The 21,798-nt window shown below is 50.0% G+C and overlaps 1 protein-coding gene across 2 annotated transcripts in view; it reads left to right on the top strand.

Moving 5' to 3' along the window:
• GRIK3 (glutamate ionotropic receptor kainate type subunit 3) overlaps positions 1–21,798 on the top strand; it is a 212,050-nt gene that overhangs the window by 170,970 nt on the left and 19,282 nt on the right. For both annotated transcript variants that reach the window (XM_074334406.1, XM_074334407.1), the window contains exons 11-13: positions 13,377–13,600; positions 17,439–17,557; positions 20,078–20,295. In XM_074334406.1, coding sequence (XP_074190507.1) covers positions 13,377–13,600; positions 17,439–17,557; positions 20,078–20,295 — 561 coding nt within the window. The remainder of the gene's footprint in view (positions 1–13,376; positions 13,601–17,438; positions 17,558–20,077; positions 20,296–21,798) is intronic.

The raw sequence follows: 21,798 nt of genomic DNA, 5'->3' as shown, positions 1-21,798 counted from the left end.
CAAGGGCTGGAATGAATGGATGAACAAGGCTCCGCAGGGAGGTGCCAACAGGGCAAATTCGTACTCTGCCGGAGATGGCAGAGGACCCTGGGAGGAAGGAGTCGAAGCAGCAGGCAGAGCTTTCGGGAAAGGGAGCCGGTGGTGGGAGGCGCCTGGGGTTTGTGGGACCTGGGAGAAAGACAGAGAGAAGCCACAGTCTAGAGACACCACAGCAGGGGAGGCAGGAGGCCCTGGGTTCGAATCCTGTTTCTTCATTCATTGGCTATGTAAACGGGGGCACGTTCCTGGATCTCCCTAAGTGGCTCCCTCATCTGTCAATGGGTATAATTCCTCCTTTCTTATAGGATTGTTGTGATGCCAGACATGAAGCGTTCGGTGCAGGGCCCAGCCCACAGCCAGCCCTCAGTAGGAGGGAGGTTTGTAAGATGCAGGGAGCACACATATCACTGTAGGTGGGAGCCCAGGCTGGACTGGGGTTCAAGTCTTGGCTTTACTGGCTAATAGATGTGCAACCAGATAAGTTCATCAATGTCACTGAGCCTCAATTTCTTCACTTGTAAAATAGAAGTAATTAGCAATTACCATAGCTCCTGTGGTTGTTGCGGGAATTAAATGAGGTGCCATTTATACAGGCTCACCTGGCACATGATAAACATTACCTGCCTTCCAGCTCAGGGCCCTCAACTCTCCAGAAGCATTTTCTATCAAAGACCTGCTGAGGACGGCATGGACCTGAGCTATACTGGACCTTTCATGTTCCTTCTGTCATTTATCCTGACAATAGCCCAGTGAGGCGGGTACTGTTACCACCACCCATTGTACAGACCAGGAAGCTGGGGCAGAGAGAGTTGAAGGTCCCAGCTACTAGTAAGTGCTCTTTGGAGGCTCTCTGCTTCTGAAGGGCTGCGCTCTGACCTCTACAAAGAGCCAGGCCAGAGGAAGGTTCATGCTGTAGGTCAGCCAGAGGGATTATGCTCACTTAGCCTCTGGGTGTGAGAGCAGGCAGTATGTGGGCCTTGTGTTAGCCTTCCTGCCCCTGTAGGAGGGGAGCTGCTTCATGGGGACCTTGGAGGTTGGAGTGGGGAGGAGGCTGGAGCTCAGAGCAAAAAGGCTCAAGCAAAATGTGACAGATGGAGTCGTTTCCTAGGCCCCAGGGAATCAGGCTCCATGGGAAGACTGACAGGAAATGCTAATGTTAAAGTGTATGAAGTTGGGCTGGGCTTGGTTCCTACTCTGCCACTTACTAGCTGGGTGCTTCTGGGCAAGTGTCTTAACCTCTCTGTGCCTCCGTTTCCTCATCAGTAAAATGGGAGTGATAATAACAGAACTTCCCCCATAAGGCTGTTGTGAAGACTAAGTAAGTTCATTTATGTGCATTGCACTGTCGGTACCATGTCAGTACTTGCTCTTATTATTTTTATTCTTATCATTACGGTTATTCCTTTGAAGTTGGGGAGAGGGGCTTCAGGAATTCCCTTTATTGCCCTGAGCTTGTTTCCTAAGTCTACAGTGAGAGTAATAATACCTGCCCTGCGTTCCTTCCAGCTGGTTGTGTGACTCTGCAGAGACAACTGATGGGGAAGCAGCTCCTAGGTTGTGGAATTCAGTATAAATTAGAAGGAGTGGTGTTGTCACTGTTATTAGTAATAACTGTAATTATTATGGAAATTAGTCAGCAGGCCCCAGAGGCATCTCCATTTATTGGCTCCCCATGCACTTGTGAGCGGGGCTCTGGAGTATGGGGCTGCAGGTGGCTTCTGGGCCTGCTGGGGAGGAAGAGGGTGGGGAAGGGAGGCCACATGCTGGCGTGAGCAGGGCGGATACCAGTCTTGTCACCCACAGTATCTCCAGCCATCCAAGAGCTTTGAGGAGCTGCTTGCAAAGGGGTGAGGCAGAAAAAACCCAGCAGCAGCCAGCCCTTCCTAAGCTGACACTCAGCTAGGGAAAGGAGGCGTCATTCACGGCCTCCAGGCTGCCCCGTCTCCGTCGAAGCCACAGGCCCTGAGAGGACATGCAGGGGACCTTGTTAAACCTGATTCCTTACAATTGATGAGCTTATTAATCCTAGCTTGGTGCCAATTTTAATAACATCATAACCATTTATTAGTGTCGTCAGATAATTAGTCTTCTCACTAGCTCACAGAAAGTGCGCTAAAGGCTTGGCAATATTATTACTTCCTTATTAGGGATCTGAACGTAGACGTAAAAGTGATGAATGCTGCCTTGGGACAGATCTGCCCCCGGAGGCCCATGTGGAGGCCCTGGGTGGCGCCTCTGACCAGCAGGACGTAAGAAGTCTTTCCCTGACACTCTGCTCACCTCTGTCCCATGCCACGGGGCCTTCCAAAGAGCCAGGTTATGGAGGAAGATGGGGCACCTAAGAGTGTGATCCGCCTCCTGCTGACACCTTCCCCAAGTCATCTCCAACCATGGGAGCAACAAATGAGATTGGACAGAGCAGTGATTTCTCCATCACCCTATCTCTCTCCCAGATTTCAGTCTCTCCATTTTTACTGCCTGCTCTCTCTTGTTTCCCCTCACTCAAAAGCCTTCTACTCACATCCATGCCTCTAAATTGCTCCCATGTGTTTTGATATTCAAATTCCAGGTTTAGCCCATTTTAGCCAACAGCGGGAAAGCTCTTCAATCTCTCTGGCCTCCATTTCCACATCTATGAAATAGGAATAATATTAATAACCCTTCTGCCTAGGGTTCTTGGGAAGAGATAATGAAATACGGTGCAAAAACCACTTAGCAGACTGCCTGACACCCAGTAAATGCTCAGTACGTGGGAGCTGTCCTGCTCATCAGCATTCCTACCAAGAGCAGGGAATGTACGTGTCTAAAGTATGTACACGGGTGAAAGTGATAGCATTGGGAAAGCTGGTTCACCAGCCATGGTCACCCTGGTGGCCACAATGATCTGGGATCTAGGCCTTGCCCCTCTGAATCCATCTAGGAGCAGCTGACTCACATTGATCCGACTCACAGGGAACTGAGGCACACACCAGTGCATCACCCCTTACTTTACTTGGGACACTGGCCGGTCCCAATGGACACCTGCCACCTAGAGTTTCTGTCCTGGCACCAGGTGCCCAGGATCCTGCTGGGGAGTGTAGAGGCAGAGCTATACGCGTAGAGAGTCTAAATCTAAGCGGAGAGGCTGCTACTAAAGAAAGGGGGCAAGAGACAAGCCTTGAAGAGTCTTGGGTGCTAAACTGGGGGATTTTATTTTAATCCTGAGAGCTACCAGGCACAACTGAAAGGTGTGAAGCAAGGGGGTGACATCAATTGGCACTTGAGGAAAATCACTGTGCTAACCCAGAGCCAGTCCGGAGGCCATCGCTGGACCTAGGTGAAGGGGAGCATGGTGGCTTCAGCATTTTGTATTTGGAAAGGGGGAAGTAGGTGGCACAGAATGGAGATGAGCAGGTAGAATCGATGGGATTGGTGATTGGTTGAGTGAAGGAGATGAGGGAAAGGGAGGACTCAAGGACAAAGTGTGAAGTTCTAGCTTGGACAGCTGGGGAGCTAGTGGTGTCATTGCCAGATAAGAGCCTCCTGGAAAAGTAGAGATTTTAGGAGAGGTACTGAGATCATGTTGGGCTTGGGTTCCCACTGGGTGGCTGGTCATATGGCTGGGCACTCAGAGAGAGATTTGGGAGTTATCAGCACAGCCTCAGGGAGAACCTTGAGAGACAGAGACTGAGACGGGGGTTGCTGGGGGAGAAGAGACCAGGACCTGGGGTGGGACCCTGAACTGCCTGAAAGTGCGAGGAGGAGATGAAAAGGAAAACTCCACAAGACACCTGAGCTGGCAAGGTCAGAGGAGGGAAGAGAACCAGGAGAGCATGGGTGACAGAGGCCAAACGAGAGGCCACTGGACAGATATGAACAGAGGGTCACAAGTGGCAGGGAGTTCAAATGGACAGTGTCCACGAGTTGGCATGAGTGTAATCTCCTGAGGGTACAGGGTCACCCTCTTGTGTGCTCCTGGCCTGGCCTCCTGCAGACTTTGTTCTCAGAGACCCAGGAATCCTGTCCTGGCTGCTCTCTTGGCCCTTGAATCAGAGGGGCAGAGTGGGCAGGGAGGAGAGGGAGCAGGAACCTGTCCTTACGGGGATGCAAAAATGTCCTCCAGGCCACAGGAAGCCATTTGTTCTTTTATCTTTACCTGTTACATCTCACTATAGTATGAGGTCTGACAATTAAATTCACAAACTTGTTGCAACGATGTTGCTAACCTTTTTTGATATCAGAGGGATTATTCATGATGAATTTGTACCAACTGGACAAACAGTTAACCAAGTTTACTATCTGGAAGTGCTGAAAAGACCGTGTGAAAAAGTTGGATGACCTGAACTTTTCACCAACAATTCATGGCTCTTGCATCATGACAATGCACCAGCTCACACGGCACTGTCTGTGAAGGAGTTTTTAGCCAGTAAACAAATAACTGTATTGGAACACCCTCCCTCCTCACCTGATCTGGCCCCCAATGACCTCTTTCTTTACCTAAAGATAAAGGAAATATTGAAAGGAATAAATCTTCATGACATTCAGGACATCAAGGATAATACGACGACAGCTCTGATGCCCATTCCAGCAAGAGTTCCAGCATTGCTTTGAAGGGTGGACTAGGCACTGGTGTTGGTGCATAACTTCCCAAGGGGAGTACTTTGAAGGTGACCATAGATGTTCAGCAATGAGGTATATAGTACTTTTTCTAGGATGAGTTCGTGAACTTAATTGTCTGACCTCAATATGTAAGGAGGGTTCCCCGACTCGTAGACGGGGCTGAACCAAGATGGGAATAGGAATGGTCCTGGATAGACTTGGCATGTCATTCCTTTCCCTATGAAAAAAATGTCACTGCTCAGCTGTCCCCTCTGCCTCTCCATAACACAGCACAGAGCAGAGAGGGTCGCCAATCTTGAAGTGCCATTTTCTCGGCCTGAGCTTCTTCCAGACAGTGAGTGCCCAGTGGACTCTACTTGGCTCCTGCCCCGTCACCTGGCACAGGGCTGGGCACACACAGAGTGGGCATTGATGAATGTGTGAGCGAGCACGCAGCCTTGCACATCTTCCCCAGAGACATGGCTGTGGGGTCATGACCATTGAGCTTCCCCTCCAAAGTGAGTGAGGGAAGGGTCTGGGGTCAAGGCCATGACCCCATCGTCCACTGTGTCCCCTGCCTTCCAATCAAGAACCAGATTTAGTTCTGGCCTGCATGAATTGGTGTTAGGAGGGTTCTCAAACCTCTGTGTGGCCAGGAAAGGCTCTGCCAAGCCACCGCCGTCAGGCAGCCAGTACGCTTTGAAGCGAGGCATGTTGAGAGCTCAGAGTCCTAGATGGGACAAGGTGGTTGAAGGCAGGGGAAATGGATGGACTGCAAAGGTGGATACTTGTCAGGGTAGCCAGGTTGCCCAGAGCTCTGAGGAAGCTCAGGGTCTGCCTGAGGATGACCAGGTAAGTAGGTGAGCGATGCAAGAAGAACTTGGGGCTGCACTGAGATTCATGGCAGAACTGTCCACTGCCAGGACTCAGCAAGCAGAGACCAGCCTGGGAAAGGACTAGAAAGAGCCTGCCAGGGGTTTAAGGGCCAGACAACCAGGTGCAAGAGAGGACAAGGCACAAACTAGCAATAGAGCTTCAGGGGTAAAGAGGGAACCTGGGGTCAGAGGGAGCAGCTAGAACATGCCAATCTTCGCGCTGAGGGTCATCTGTTCCTTCCTTCACTTCACAAAACTTTCTGGAGCAAAGTCTCAGTCTGGGCTCCTGGCGAGCAGAGCCTGAGGCGGAGGCTTAGGTAGTGCTACTTAGTTAGGGAGTATGTAAGACGAGTGAGAAGCAGGGAAGTGGAGCAGGAGGGAGGGGAAGCCAGTGTGAGGACCCATTACTGAGCTGTCACCACTGAGTATGACTAATGGTTCGATGCACGAGTCTGCCCCCCAGAAAAGCCTTTAAAACTGTGTCTCAGGACGATCTCTCAGGGTGAGAGGATGAGGAACAGGTTTACGCACTGGTCCTGACTTCCATGCATTTCTGGGCTTTGCATGGGGGACATGGGAGCCAATCAGGACCCTGCAGCAGCGTCCATGGGAAGTCATAGGGGCAAGAGGTACCCAGGTGGCAGGAGGTGAGATGCTGTCAGCTTGTGCCTGCATGGGGTTGATCACAGCCAGAGAGTCTGCTATGGAGCTTGAGAAGGTTCTGAGCCAAGCACATGGCAGCCCTGGATGGTGACTAGAGATATAGGAGCAACCAAGGTAGACATGATCCTTGCCCCCTGGAAACAATGCACAAACAAGTTAAATTTCATTAAAATGTTGATCAGTGCTACAAAGGGATGTATGGGAAAGGGACTTTGAGAGTGTCTGACAGGTTTCCCTGTGGAAATGACTCTTCAGCAAGACTGCAAGAATGGGGATGAGATGCCCAGGGCATGGATACAGGTACCTACCTGGGTGGGGGTGCTGAGGTAGCTGAAGTCTCCACCCTCATCAGGAGTTCTGTAGCTTTGGCAGGACTGCATTGGGGCAGGACCTGGGCAGATACCTGTCTTGTGGACACAGGGAGTGGCAGGAAGGGGGATTCTCTTAGAGATGGGAATGGAGGCTGTGCTGAGTGCATCCCTTGTAGTGTGCCCTGAAGCACAGAACACCTGCGGAGCCACCCTAGACAACAGACATAGGACAGCCCTGGCAAGGAATCAGGTGTTCTCCTTGGCCTGGGTAAGGCCCAGGCTTCATTTCTCACCACCAGGTATCCATCAGCTCAGGAGGCATATGTGCGAAGCACAGATACATGACCCCTCCATCACACTTAGGAATTTTCTAGCACCTGTCATGTTTCTTCAGACACATGTGAGCTGTTCCAAAGTTGTCAGCGGTATCAGGGCTGATTGCTAAGTGTGGCGGCTGGCTGATAGGTCATCAGCAGATACCCCCTGTGGCTCGGTGCACCCGACCCCTGAAAACTGCTGTGCTGCAGCCCCTGCGAGAGTGCTTGCAGGAGCGCTTGAGCACTTCTAAACCTCCACTGTTCCCGTTGGTCAATTTATTCATTTATTCAATACATTTATTAAGTTAAGTGCCATGCTAGATGCTATGGATACAAGCGGTGAACAAACAAGCAGGAGCCTTCCCCTGAGCTTCAGGATCTGACATTCTAGTGGAGGAAATAGACAGTAATCTACGAACATACAAATAGATGTAACTATTCGGCCAAGGTAAGTGTTCCAAGGGAGGAACGTGGCCAGGTAAGGAGGCCCGGGCCTTGTTCCTCACTGTTAGGCAGTGAAGCTGCTGTCCGCTCAGGAAGCCGTCATGAATCATAGGTGTTAGTAGCTGAGTCGTTCGTTGACACTCATGAATTTTTTAGCTCTCATTTCCCCTCTACTCAGATGTGTGGGTTGTTGAGGCTGTTGGGTGTAAGGGTAACGTCCAGGGCCTTTCAAGGGGCACTGTTTGACTTAAGCTTGGAGGCCGGGGGTCATCAGCAGACGCCGTCTGTGACTTGCTTTACTCTCTTATAATCTGCCACGTGCTCAGACATGCTTGTTGGATGTCTCTCCTCAGCCAACAATATCCCCATCTGTTCAGTCCCCAAATCTCTACCGAGGGCCCGCACTGTGCCAGGCGTGGGGTGTACAACAGTCAAAAGACACAGGCCCTGGCCCTGCGTACGGTCTGTCTAGCAGGGCAGAAAGACCCAGAGAATCACCCAGTATCTCTAAAATCATAACTCTGATCAGTGCAAGGAGTGAGACAACCGGGTGCTATAAGGGTCACCAGCAGTGAGACCTGATGTTATCTGAGGGTGTTGTCTGCAGAAATGATGTTTGAGCTGACATTGGAAGAAGTAGGCATTAGCTGAACAAAGAGTTTGGGGACGAAGGACTTTCAGGTAGAGAAAAGTACACGTGCAGAGGTCCTGAGGTGAGAGAGAGCATGGCCTGGGGTCTGAAAGAAGCCGGCAGGAGGAGAACAAGGGAGAACATGGTGAAAGTTGAGGCTGGAGAGGAAGGCAGGGCGAGAGCTGTGCCTCCCAACACAGCAGCCCCCAGCCACAGGGGGTTATTTAAATTTAAACTTTAATTAAAATTGATTTTAAAATAGTAACATTATTTCATGTAAAATTAATTAAATAAAAGTATAAATTCAGTCCCTCAGTTCCACAAGCCACATGTCAAGTTGTTGATGGCCACATGCGACTAGTGGTTCCCACACTGGACCACACAAATACAGAGGCTTCCCCTCGTTGCAGAAAGTTCTATCAGACAGCACTGGCTAGGTCATGAATGGCTCAAGAAACCCACAAGAAGAATTTCTTATCCTAAGGGTAGAGGGAAGTCTTGACAGCCAGTTAAACAGCGTTGGGAATGGGGAAAGACTCTACTGGAGAAACACCACCTTGGGAGACGAATGGAAGGGAATTCCATGGATACCACATGGCAGACGTGTGGCCAGAGAGCCAGCAGACAGAGCCCTGGGAACAAGTGCTGCATGTGTGGTGGAAGTGAGACTGGTGTTCTTGGGTGGCTGTGGAAGCGGAAGCAGAGGAATCTGCAGGGAAAGGAGGGGTGAATCAGCATGTTCCTCGGCGATGGGGCTCCCGAGCCCCACCGGGCGGTGTGAAGTGCATGCTGGGTAGGCCCATGGCAGGCATGGTCAGGAGCCAGAGTCAATTCAGATCTCTGGGAATGCAACCTGGGCTCCGGACAGGGCAGGGTGGGTCCAGCCATAGAAAGCCCGCCCGTCAGAATGGCACAGACGCTGGAGAGGGGCTGGCAGCAGGAGGAGGCAGAAGCTCCATGCATCTTGCCCAGGGTCTAAGTGGCAGGTGTATGAGTTTCCTAGGGCTGCCACAAGTGACCCCAAACCAGGTGGCTTAAAACAGCAGAAATGTATTCCCTGTCAGTTCTGGAGGCCAGAAATCGAGGTGTCAGCAGGGTTGGTTCCTTTCGGTGACTGAGGGAAAATCTGTTCCATACTGCTCTCCTCGCTTCCGGTGGGGCTGGCAATCCTTGGAATTCCTTGGCTTGTAGCTGCATCACGCATATCTCTGCCTCCATTGTCACATGGTCTTCTCTGTGTGTATCAGTGTGTCCTCTCCTCTTCTAAAAGGATACCTGTCATTGGATTTAGGGCTCACCCAAACTCAGAATGACTTCATCTTAACTCGATTACTTCTGTAAAGGCCCAATTTCCAAATAAGGTTGTATTCACAGGTACCAGGGGTTAGAATTTGAACATGTTTGTTGGGGGTGGGGGTGGACTCAACTCAATCCACTACAGGTGGTTTGTATGGTAAAGCATTGGGCTTTGAGGTCACGGTGAACTGAGTCCTAGTACCGGCTCAGACACTCGCCGTCTTGAACAAACCTCTTAGCCTGATTGAACCACAGTATCGTCATCTGGAATGTGGTGAGAACGTTTACTGCCTCGTGAGAGGCCGGGAGGATCTCATGTGGCAATATGCTTAGCACACTTGATGCTTGGCGTATACCGAGCATCCTGGTGGTATGACTGATAGCAGGTCTTACTATTTGGTGGGTGCAAAAGTAATTGCGGTTTTTGCAATTATTTTTAACCTTTTAAACTGCAATTACATTTGCACCAAGCTGATATTTTAACTACAGTAGGTCACAGTCTGAACAAGCAGGTGCCCTAGAGGATCCCAACCAAGAGGCAGAACGCGGAGATGGGGAATCTGGTGGGGACCACACTTGGGAACCCAAGTAGGCAGGTGCCAACAGGGATAAGAGATGGTGGTAGCAACCTGGGACTCAAGAAGGCAGGTCTGAGTCCCTGGGGAGGACCCCTGTCCTAAGAGAAGGCCGATCAGTGGTCAGTTGTCAGAACTGGGACCACCGTCACAAGTCTGTTCTTAGGACCTGGTAGGAGATTGCCCAGGTTTCAGTCTGGGATACAAGGCTAGGGCCCGACCAGCACCAAGGTGGCTGGATGCTCAGGGCCAAAATATGGAGCTGCAGCTGGTTGAGTTGAGTTGTTCTTGCCTTCAGTTCTGGTTGCTGGCGATTTGATAGAGCAGGTGGGACCAAGTGGCCTCATACAAGGATAAAGTAGAGCTGGAGACAGGCAGGTCCTAACAGATTCTTGGTAAGTGGAAAGCAGCTTATGGGGATGAAGTAATGTCCTGGAAGGGCCATCCTGCCTGGTCCACAGGTTTAGAGAAGGTATGGAAATGTTCTCAGCGAGGCAGGATTGGCCACCCAATCACCTATAAGACCAGTGAATGTGTTGGACAAGTCAGAGGTTTAGTTTATTCAATGATGTGATTACTGTAAATATGATGGCAAAGACCTTGGATCTTCTCTGAGCCTCAGTTTCCCTCCATAAAAAATAGAGGGTTGGAATATATGTGCTTGAAGTTCTCTTGTCCAGCTTTGCCGGCATGTGGTCTTATGAATGAGCCTCAAAGGAAACTTGCACAAGTGGAAAGAACCTGTCAAGATGGGGCCTTTCATTCTGAGTAATGAACTGAAACTGCAAAGGCTTGACATCTGTTCTGCTCTTTTAAGGGAACGTGGACAAAATAATGCCTTTTTCAGGGAAATCATAACCAGTGGTGAAATGTAGTATTTCCTGCCTAAACCAAAATTGAAGCGAAGCACTTCAGCCCTCCTGAAGCCCGAGCAAGAACACATATAAAAATTCCTCATGAAGAAGGTCAGGTTGACCAGTTGTCTTGCGGCTGTAGGCACAGAATGCCATAAATGCTCCTGCCCCCTAACTGCCTTATAGCAGAAAGGCTGGTAGGGAGATGCTGAAGGCTCTGCGTGGGCCTGGGGGAAGAAAGAGGCCTTTGGCGCTGTGGTTGGCGTCCTTACCAATCCCGAAACACTTCTTGTGGATGAAACAAGTTGTGGCTGCAGACACCTTCATTCCCCCCCCCCCCAATAACTAATACTCTCCTCCAACTTGCTATCAAAAGCCAAAGGAAGATTTGCCACCATGGACATTGAGGTTCTTCCCAAGACTCCACTTCAGGCCCCAGAGACCAGTTCCAAGTGCATTCTGAATAGTGATGATGAATTTTGGGTCAGAACAGAACCCCCCACCCCAAAGCAATGTGCATTGAAGGGAGAGGGCTGGGGGAGGCCAAGTTCTAGAATCAAAAGCCCACTACACCCTTGTCATGCCAACATTATGGAGGATCCTAGAACTTCAGGCCTAAAAGGGACCTGCTAGGGGGCCTGACCCCGCTCCCACCCTCTCAGCGTCCTATCCATGCCTCCAAAAGGGGCTCACTTGACAGGAAGCTCCAGAGAGCAGGGGCTAGGTCTCTTGCTCACCTCTGCATTGCAGACCGGTGCACAGTAGGTCTTGAAAGCTACACCTGAGTCCCCCTCGTGAACTTCCCTGATAATTCTCTCTCCTTTTGTTGCTTTCCTTTATACACAGCCTGAACTGAGAGGGCTCTGGGGAATCTAGGGTGGGAGCAGCTGCCTGTGTCTTCCTCCTCTGCCTTCAAAACTCGGCAAGTTTCAGCTCACACATTCAGAAATTTACAAAAGGAAGATCCCAGTATGAAATAACCCTTGTAATAGGCTCCTCCTCCCTGTCTTTCCCAAGTTCTGAGGTTCATGGAATCCTTGGGCTCCAGGTGTCAATAATTGGGTGTGGGGGATGCCGTCAGAAGGAGAAACATTGGGGTGAGCAACATCATGGTTGTGTTTCCCAGTGACCCCCAACCTGGGACGTCTGCAGAGCCGTTTAGAAGCTGGGATTCCACCCATGCCAGTCCTCTCCTCCATGAGGTCTGATTTTGACTTGGTTTCTGATTCCTATTCTAGGATTAGTGAAGTCAGACAGAGTGGTAACAACTACCATTTAGTAAACAGTTTGACTAATGTCCATCTTTCTCACTACACTGTCAGCCCCATGAGGGCATAAACATAGTCTAGTTAGCTCAGCTCTGTATCCCTAAGACCTGGTGAGTCTCATAAAATGGTGAATGGATGGATGGACAGATATATCTGGATCAAACCAGTGGATAGCTTTCTAGAGGTTATTGTCTTGGGAGGGGGTCTCAGAGGTAGCCCCCCCACACCTGAGCAAAATAGTCCTTAGAGATAGTATTTAGGACCCAGCCTCCCTTTCTGTCCTGCCGCATCTGAGGAACGGAGGTGATAACTTGGTTCATATTCTGATGTGTAAATAGCCACAGGAGCCCGAGGGGCAGCCTCTCAGAGGGAAACACTATTAATTAAATATTACAGAGGCTAAGATGGGACTTGAAAACTGAGAAATGAAGTGGTGAATCTGCCACAGTCCCAGAGTTCTGTGCTTAGAAACTCAACGGTAAATAAGTAGATAAGACAAAAGGTCACATGGCCACATACTGCTATTCAAACTGAGCAGGCTAGGATCTTACCACGGACAAACTGGATTTCACGGGAGTTTAGAATTGGAGGCTTCAGGGAGGGCTTCTTGGAAGAGGCAGCACGTGCAAAGGAATATGGAAGATGGTCAGAGACCACAGGGAGAGAGCTTTCTCAACAGGGCACAGGTGTGCAAATCATGAAGGTGGAGAATGGATGTGGTCAACAGGAAACAGTTAGATGGAGCCTCCTTTAGAAAGAGAGCAGTGGGGGAAGGCTGGAAAGATAGGAATGAGAGATTGTTGATTTTTAATCCAGAAAAGCTGAGACCAAAGAGGTAGAATTTTTATCATTACCCTCATTAAAATTGTTATGGGTAAAAATGTATCCATATAGGAACATTCCTAACCTTCCCTACCACTTTCCTTTCCTCCTCTGCTCTCTTCCATACCCTCGCCTATTAAACAGGACTCTGAATTTTCCTCTTCCCTGCCTTCTTCCTTCAAGGAGGGCATTATTTTTGCCCGACTGGTTTTGGTGGCTTCTAGGAGATTTAGAATATCCTGAATGGGATAAAGCAGTTAAGAAGTGGAGAGGATAAGACATTTAAATAAGGGTTGTTGTGGCAAACACTTCTTCATGATATTTGAAAGTTGAAAATAAAGAACCTGAGTGATCGTTAAATGTTTATAAGTTGCTGAACTGTATTTATTCGACAAAACACCTTTTTGGGAATAGACCATATGGTTACAGCTTTCATAGGGATCCATTCTGTGCATGCTTATGCCACTGTCATCTTCCCCAAGGTCATGAGCTCTTGGAGAACAGGGGTTAAGTCTAATTTATCATTGTCTTCCCAGCACCCCAGGCATGGCCTGGTCCTGAAAAACGGTTAGTAAACATTGAAACTGAAGAGTGGTGAAATGATTCGGGGCTCAGACAACAGACTCCATTCCAAGAAGGAATGCTCTGTCCACTGCTAGTCTTAGGCCTTGCTCCTGTTCTGTCTGTCTCTCTCTCGTTGCAGAAGGCAGATCTGGCCGTGGCACCCCTGACGATCACCCACGTCCGCGAGAAGGCCATCGACTTCTCCAAGCCCTTTATGACACTCGGTGTCAGCATCCTGTATCGCAAGCCCAATGGCACCAACCCTAGTGTCTTCTCCTTCCTCAACCCCCTGTCCCCAGATATCTGGATGTATGTGCTCCTCGCCTACCTGGGTGTCAGCTGTGTCCTCTTTGTCATCGCCAGGTAAGGGCAATGCCTTGGCCAGAGCTCTGGCCCGCGGTTGGAGGTTTAGGGAGCCATGCAAGTCCCCACTCAGACCACTGCTATGCATGCTCCTCTCTCCTCAGATCCCTTCATGTCCTGCAGGGAACAGTCCATGGTCCCCCAAGCTTGCACCCCCCCCAATGTTTACCCTCGTCTATGTCCATGACTCTGACAGGCAACACTTGTACCCCAGGTCCTATGAGCAGGCTTGGAGAGGTTAGATCCCTGCCCAGAGCTTCACCTCCTCAACCAGGCAGCCCGTACTGCAGACTCAGATACATTGGGTGGCCCAGCAGGGAGCTGGACACTTGAAAAAAGGACTGTGTCCAATCTGCAACAGCAGGGGAAACAGTATTATATAGAATCACACACATGCACACATGCAGAAGCATGACACATGTACATACCTACCGGTCTATGAGACATGCTAGCAAAACCCTTGCACAAGTCGTTGTTCACATGAAAGATGCTAGGAGAGAAAGTCACTAGGGGACAAGTGGAGCTCAGTGGTTACTAGCATTTACCTAGTATTTGCCAAACACCATGCCCTTTACAGCCATTATATTATTTAATTAAATAATTAGAAGAGGACACATCTGACACTTGCTAAGGCAATCCTAGCAATAAGGGACACATCTGGCATTTGAACTTGAGTCACCAAGTATGTTATCTGTGACCCACATCTCTGGTCCCCTAGACATCTGTCCTCTGCCTCTGCCCCAAGTGGGTGGCTATTGGGCCCAGTTCCCTCACCCCTTCCTACCTGGGCCCTCGTCCCCCTCCCTCTCGGCTCCAGCCAAGCCTCTGCCCTGGTTTTTTTTTTTTCCACTCTAAATCCTAACAAGATACAAAGAGAAACTTCTCTAGAGAGGCAATTTGAGATCCAAGGACTTGGTGTTTCAGCCTTTTTTTTTCTCCTGGGTCTTCTTTGAAAACCTTCCCCCCAACCCACTCCCTTTCACTCCCTCCTCCCATACAGAGAGAGACCAAAGAGAGGGATGGGAGACATGAAATTGTCCTGCCTCTGAAGCCCTCTGCTGCCTGCCGGCCTGGGGCTGCCTGCCTTCTCGGCCCGCCCAGCCTGCAGCCCAGCCTGCCACAGAGAGGCCTTCATTACGCTTCTTGTCTCTAAAGGTCGACAAGCCTTTGAAAGCCAGGAGCCACTCTCCACAACTCTTGCCATACATTTAGCGGCTCCAGCCATCTTCTCAGCTCCCCAACCCCTTGAAAACAGCACAAGCTTTTCGAGTATCAGTTCTGCCCATTTGACGTGTGTCCCATCCCCCTCCCATTCCTGCCTGCCCTTTCATCAGCTACTGGCAGCCGAGCCTGCTTTTTTCCCCCGTCCCACCTGGCCAGGAAGGTAGGAGCCCGCTTCCCAAGGTTAGGCTGGGGAGACATTTTGAGAGAGACTGGATTTCTGGAGCTGCTGGAATGACACGAGACACATGAGGCGAGAGGAGATGGCAAGGGTCTGGGCCACAGAGCTACAAAGAACGTTATAGTACAATTGTCACATTGTGTAGCACTCACATAATACAATTCACACTACTCATCCTGTGAAATCCTTACACAGTCCTGTGAGGTGGGTATAGTTATTCCCACTTTACAGAGGCAGAAACTGAGGCTCAGAGAGATTAAGTCATTGCCCAAAGTCAGAAAGCTTTTCCTTGGCAGAGTTAGGTTTCAGACCAAGACCTGTCAGATTAAATCATGGGTGGCACATGGTGGTGCCTGCCAGAGCCAGACAGGAAGCATGAGAAAGCGGAGCAGGCTGAGTGGTAGGGAGTGATAGAGGCTGGAGCAAACTGGAGGGAACACAGCTAGCAAAAGGGACAGCCGCTGCTTGGCTCCCCCAGATACACCAGGCAGGAAGCAGTGCCAGCACTGCAGAGTTCATGATTTTTAGAGAGACATTCAGACTTTTACACGACACCTCGTGGCTTTTATATGTAGCCACCAACTTGCTTTTTCACAACATTGTCAGAGCCAAACACAGCAAGCACATCTGTATGGTGCACGTGACCCTCCGTCCCCTTCTCCATGTGGCCCGTGTCCTTTGGACCACTCCATGATGGCCGCTGGAGAGCTGGACAGCTGCCCAAGAAATGGGTCTGCCAAGGTGGGCAGGTTCCCAGAGCTACTCCACGGCAACCCCAGCATGGCACAGGGCTTGACCATCTTGCAAATCGGTCTGGCCTGGCTCGTGGCTGCCTAGCTCCAGGGGTTCAGCATTGAGTAACGCATTTTTCTGCCACCAGGAGGTTCTGCTTCATGCCGTACCAGCCCCACCAGCCTCTCGGAGACCTCTTCCCGGGTCTCTCCACCTCTCCAGAGTGCTCCAGCTTCCTCCACAACTTACATTTCCTCAGTTGGCACTCCGGCCAAAAACAAAGACCCCTCCAGTTATCAGGACTTCTCTTCCTTAGAAGGCAGTGGGAGGCTTTAAGTAACAATTTTTCCCTGTCATACACACATTTGTACATTCAGAGAGAAAAACCTGAAAAAGCATAGCTACACGTTGTTCTCTGTAGGGTATAGGATCATGGAGTAGTTTTACTTTCTCATTGTATCCTCCCAAATACTGTTGGAATATTTTATGAAGAGTATATTTTACTTTTTTTTTCATTTTAAGGTTTTTAAGTAATAAACAAGTAATTCAAAAAGATAAATAAATATTAAAATAGTAATAAATAATAATAAATAAATAATACAAGTAATTCAGAAGCCCGTTCTCATTTTTTTGTAAGGTTTTTTATTAAAATACAGCTAACATACAATATTATATTAGTTTCAGGTTTACCTCATAGTTAATCATCAGTACCCACCTGGCACTATACAGAGTTATTACCACATTATTGATTTTATTCCCTATGCTATAGACATAATCAGCGTGGTAAGTCCAGCAACCATCTGTACACTGTAGCTATCATAATATTATTGAATTTTTCCCCCACTTTAGAAAGTTTGCCATTAGAGTTGACATTCAATATTATGTTACATTAGTTTCAAGTGTACAGCATAGTGGTTAGACATTTATATAATTTAGGAAGTGATCCCCTGACTAGTACAACCGGTCTCATTTTTTAAAATTCATCTAATACATGTAAAGCAACAGGCGTCCCTAAAATTCCTTGTGCCGTTCTAAACGCCCCTCCCCGGAGGACAACACTTTTTTTAGATACGGATTCTTCCTGACTCATTATATGCATTTATATACAAGTGTACGTAAAGAAGTGGATAGCTGTGTCTTTAGAAAGCTATTTATATAAATGTGATCATATTGTTCTTGTATTTATTTTTATTTATTTACTTATTTATTACCAAACAGTATGCATTGAAGATCTTCCCTGTCTCGTTCCTTCTATCAGCTGCATGGTGTTTCTAAGAGCGGTTGTGGCAAAGTTCATTTCTTCATTCCTCTATTGACGGACAGTTCGGGTTCCTGTGTTTTGCTATTACAAACAATGCTTTGGGAAACACCCCCGTGCCTTCTCTTTATGCACATGCAGGCGTGTTTTTTCAAGGATGGATAATGAGTCACAGAATTGCTGGGTTGAAGGGCATGTGCACTTTTAATTTTAAGAGCTACTGCTGAGTTACTTTTATAACCAGCAAAAGGCACTAACAATAAAGAACAAGGAGCAAAATGGCCCTGATTTCCCATTCCCTGCCTCCCCAGCAGAACAGTGAGGAATTGATGCTAACGTGGTCAGCCCATCAACGCTTGCTAAACTGCCGGCTGGTGTGCCATGGACACCCCTTCCCTCCATCGCCCCACAGCTCAAGCCTCACTGCCCCCCTCTTCCTGCTGCAGGTTCAGCCCGTATGAGTGGTACGATGCTCATCCCTGCAACCCTGGCTCTGAGGTGGTGGAAAACAACTTCACTCTGCTAAATAGCTTCTGGTTCGGAATGGGGTCCCTGATGCAGCAAGGTACGTGCCCCCACCCCCAGGGGGCTCACGTCTCCCAGGGGCCCTCCTCTGCAGGGAAGGGGGGCTCAGCCTCTATGGAGTCAGTGGAGTCAGCCCACACTTCAGGGTAGCCTCAGACCTGCCGAGCCATCGCAGGAGGGAGACACCTAGACACCCAGGTGTGTGCCCTTGCCCCACGTCCCCCCCTTTCCACCACTACGCTTTCTGGGCCAGCTCAGGTTCTAAGGCTAAAGCAGGTGAACCACCCCCAACCGTGGTACGCAGGGCTTATCCGTCTCCTCCTGCTCCACCTGAGGTGGACATAGCGCACCCTGCTTGCTGGGGCTGACCCCACCGATGGCCTCACCATAGCATCTGGCTGAGCAACGTTGGGCTGAGGATGGGGGGAGACGAGAGGCAGGGAGGCTGGGGGGGAGGCCATTACAGCAATGAGATGACGAGACCTGAATGGGGTAGTGGCCGTGGAGGTGAAGGACTAAGAGAACTTCAGGATGCAGCAGGAGCAGGACTTAGTGACCACCTGGCTGTAGGGAGCCTGGGGGTAGGAAGGGCCATGTCTGCGGTAGGGACTTTAGCCTGAGGGCATCAGAAGGAGACCATATTCTTACATCCTCTTGAGGGAGGGCCAGTGTACTGAACCTGACCCTGGGCTGGTAACCCTCCCTTTAGAAATACCTGTAGCTGCTCAAATCTCTCAGAAAGCAGAACATCTGCTCTGGCTTCAAGGAGAGTGGTGAAGAGACACCACAGGCTGGAGGTGGGCACCGGGAACAGGGCCCGCAGCCTGGAAAGACCTCCACGGAGAGCACCCCCTGCCTTCGCCAGCTCTGCTGACCAGGAGCCATGTGGTCACTGCTTCTGCTTCTCAGTCACATCTCCAGAGTCTCTTCTCTCAGGAAATGGGGGAACCAAAATCTCTACCTGTGTTAGGGTCCCAGTGAGGGACAATGGGTGACAAGGGGCCATGAGAGGGAAGGGGATCCAAGGGCAAAGAAAATTTCCTGGTCCCTATCCTCAGGACCCAGCACAAACCCTGGTCTTCAGTAGACACCCACCAGCCAATGCCGAAGGAAGGAAGGAAGGAAGGAAGGAAATTCCATTGTGTCCTGAGTGCCCACCTCCTTCCAAGTACTGTGCTGGACACTTGAATGAAGGAGGAAAACAAAAGCTAAATCTATGCCACCTGAATGACCTCCCATGCATGGCAGAGGCCAGGGCAGGGACGTGGGCCACGGTAGGGGTCCAACAGAGCCTGGTGGAGCTCACCAAGCAAATAACTAAAATAAATCCTCCTTCCTTTGGGGGAGGGCAGCTCTAGCCCTCGCTTGGAGCACTCTGGGGGAGGGCCAGGCAGGTGAGGCTGGGAGTGGCTGATTGGGAGACGAAGCTGAGGCGCTTTGGTGGGAAGTGACAGGCAGCTCTCAAGGGAAGTGCCTCATTCTGTCTCCGCTATTAATGAGTGTCCTGAAGCTTCACCTTGCTTCTTTGTCCATCATATTTGTTCAGTGACAGTTGGGATAGACCTGGAAGCCCCTCAATGCAGTAATAGCTTCTTCTTCCATCTCCTGCTGCTATTCAAAGCTCTGGCCCCTGATATATTCCCTGTGAGGTTTTGATTAGGAGGGAAAAAAATAGTTGTGTATTTGAAAACCTCTCCCTTGAGTGATTTCTTTGAGAAAGAAAAAAAAAAACATATCAAAGCAGACGCTTTTCAGATTGCAGGTCCAAATATTCTGGAAAGTTCAGGAGTCACTTGCTATTTAAATCTCTTGAAAGCCACCTAATTAATTACTTCAGTTAGAAGGGTTCATCTAAATTGTACTCCACACCCAAGGTCATGGAGGAGAGTGATCTCTTTCAGCAAAGAGCTTCAAAAAATGTTGATTTTCTCCTCCTGCAAGTCACCGCATAGCAATCTTGTATTTGTATACCACTTGTATTTCCAACACAATTTCTGCTCAAATTATATCATTGCAGCATCGCGGTATATGTGTGAGGCTGGGACAGAGGAAGGACGATTCCCCGTGCTTTGCAGAGTCCCAGCGAGGGAGAAAGTCTGGCACCCAATCATACAGAGAGCTAGGAGCAGGACTCACTCAAGAACCCAGGGGTTCTGAGTCCCAGGGGTTCTGAACATGGGACCACACAGGGGTCCATGGAACCAGACATCAGAGGGTCTGACAAGCCTGTGAAATGCTGTCATGTTCTTCTAGAGCAGCAGTTCTTAAATTTTAGCCTGCATCTGAATTTCCTAGAGGGCTTATCAAATCCAGATTGTGGGGCCCCACCGCTGAAGTTTCTGGTTCAATAGGTCCTGGGTGGGGCCTGAGAATGTGCATTTTTAACACGTTCCCAGGTGATACTGCTGCTGCTGGTCCAGGGGCCATAGTTTGAGAAGCACTGGCCTAGGGCAGGGGTCTTAGCTGATGTTAGATGGTCAGTGGAGTCCACGACCTGGAGGACCCGAGCCGCCCTGGCCTGGACATTGTCAGAGACCATCTGTCTCCTCCCTTCTCCCAGGGTCTGAACTGATGCCCAAAGCCCTGTCCACCCGTATCATCGGTGGCATCTGGTGGTTCTTCACACTCATCATCATCTCCTCCTACACGGCCAACCTGGCTGCCTTTCTAACTGTGGAGCGCATGGAATCGCCCATTGACTCTGCTGATGACCTGGCCAAGCAAACCAAAATCGAGTACGGGGCTGTCAAGGACGGGGCCACCATGACCTTCTTCAAGGTGAGACCCTCTCCCTCCCACTGCAGTGCCACAAGCTGGCCCTCCCGTGCGCTTTGCTGCCCTTCCCTAACCACACAGAGCCAAGGGGCGAGAAATCCCCAGGGCTCAGCCCCTCCCTGGCGGGGAGCTGTGGGATGTGTCACCTGGGTTGGTCCCAGCACAAATCCTAAAAGTGTCCATACCAGGCACAAACAGTGTGAACGTGCTGCCTTTGCTTAAATCATCAGAGGAGGACAGGTGGGGAAAGGGCCTGGAGAACAGGAGAGGGAAAGTGCAGCCAGACACACAAACAGGCCCTGAGGCCCGTGGGCTCCTTCCCTGCCCTTGGCTTTGGGTCTCAGCGGCATCCATCTCCACAAGGCAGGCCTGGGCTTGGGGATGAGCTCTCCACCACTGAGGGTGGAAGCAGCTTCTTAGCTCTCCGCCACAGCAGGAGACACATCCTCTAAGGAAGGGCGGAGGCTTAAAATTGAACAAGCGTTATATGAACACTCTTTAGTATGTATGGTGTCCGGATAAAGCCCGTCACCTGCTTATGTTACTGCTCTTATGGGGATCTGGCCACGACTTTGCTTTGTAAGGTGTTGGCTCAGTTCCCCAATGTTTTTATATCTTCTACTAGAGTAGCTGAGGGTTTAAGAGACTGGCCGACCCTGAGAACCAGTAGCTGTAAATGTTCTTCTGGAAATTAAAGTAACAGTAACAATGGCTACTGCCACCAAGAGCTCACAGTGAGCCAGGCGCTGTGCTGAATGCTTGCCTTATTTTCCTTCATGACAAATCCTGTGAGTAGGTACTACACTTACTTCTACTTCACACATGTGGACACTGAGACTCAGAGCCGCTAAGTGGCGTGTCCAAGGACTCACAGCTGCAGAAGCCAGAGGCTGACCCAGGTCGGCCTCCCTCCCAGGCCCACGTCCTGCGTCATGATCCTCAGACTCGAGTGACCATCCACATCACCTGCAAGGCTTGGGCAAAGCCTGCTCGCTGGGCCTCACGCTCAGAGTGTCAGGTTCAGTGGGTCTGGGTGGGGCCAAGATTTTGCATTTCTAGCAATTCCCGATGTGGTCCTGATGCTGCTACTCCAGGGACCATGCTTCGAGAACCACTGTCCTAACTACTTCTCAGAAATGGTCAGGACTTGAGATTCTGTGGCTATAGGTCCACTTATTTATTTATTAGTCAATTGCTTGCTATCAGTCTGGAAGCCTGGTGTCTGTCCCTTTCCCCTGGGCCCTGGATCCCTAGCCCCAGCCCTTGCCTCCTTCTAGATTAAGCCTCTGAGTGATGGATTGAGCTTCCATTGGGGCCTGAGTGAGAAGAGAAGGAAGGGGCTGGATGGGAAAGCCTTTACCGCCTGGGCACTGGAGCCCCTCCAGCACTCTCTCTCACCCCGGCCTCCCCCGTGTCCTTCCTTGAGGGTGGAAGCAGCTTCTCAGCAAAGAGAAAAGAGAGGAAAAGATTTCACCTCTTGCATGTTGCTGCTGCCACTGAGAGGCG

This window comes from Rhinolophus sinicus, linkage group LG06 (genome assembly GCF_036562045.2).
Source record: "Rhinolophus sinicus isolate RSC01 linkage group LG06, ASM3656204v1, whole genome shotgun sequence".
In the NCBI taxonomy this organism is placed as follows: Eukaryota; Metazoa; Chordata; class Mammalia; order Chiroptera; family Rhinolophidae; genus Rhinolophus; species Rhinolophus sinicus.
This window is presented reverse-complemented; position numbering and strand designations above follow the sequence as displayed.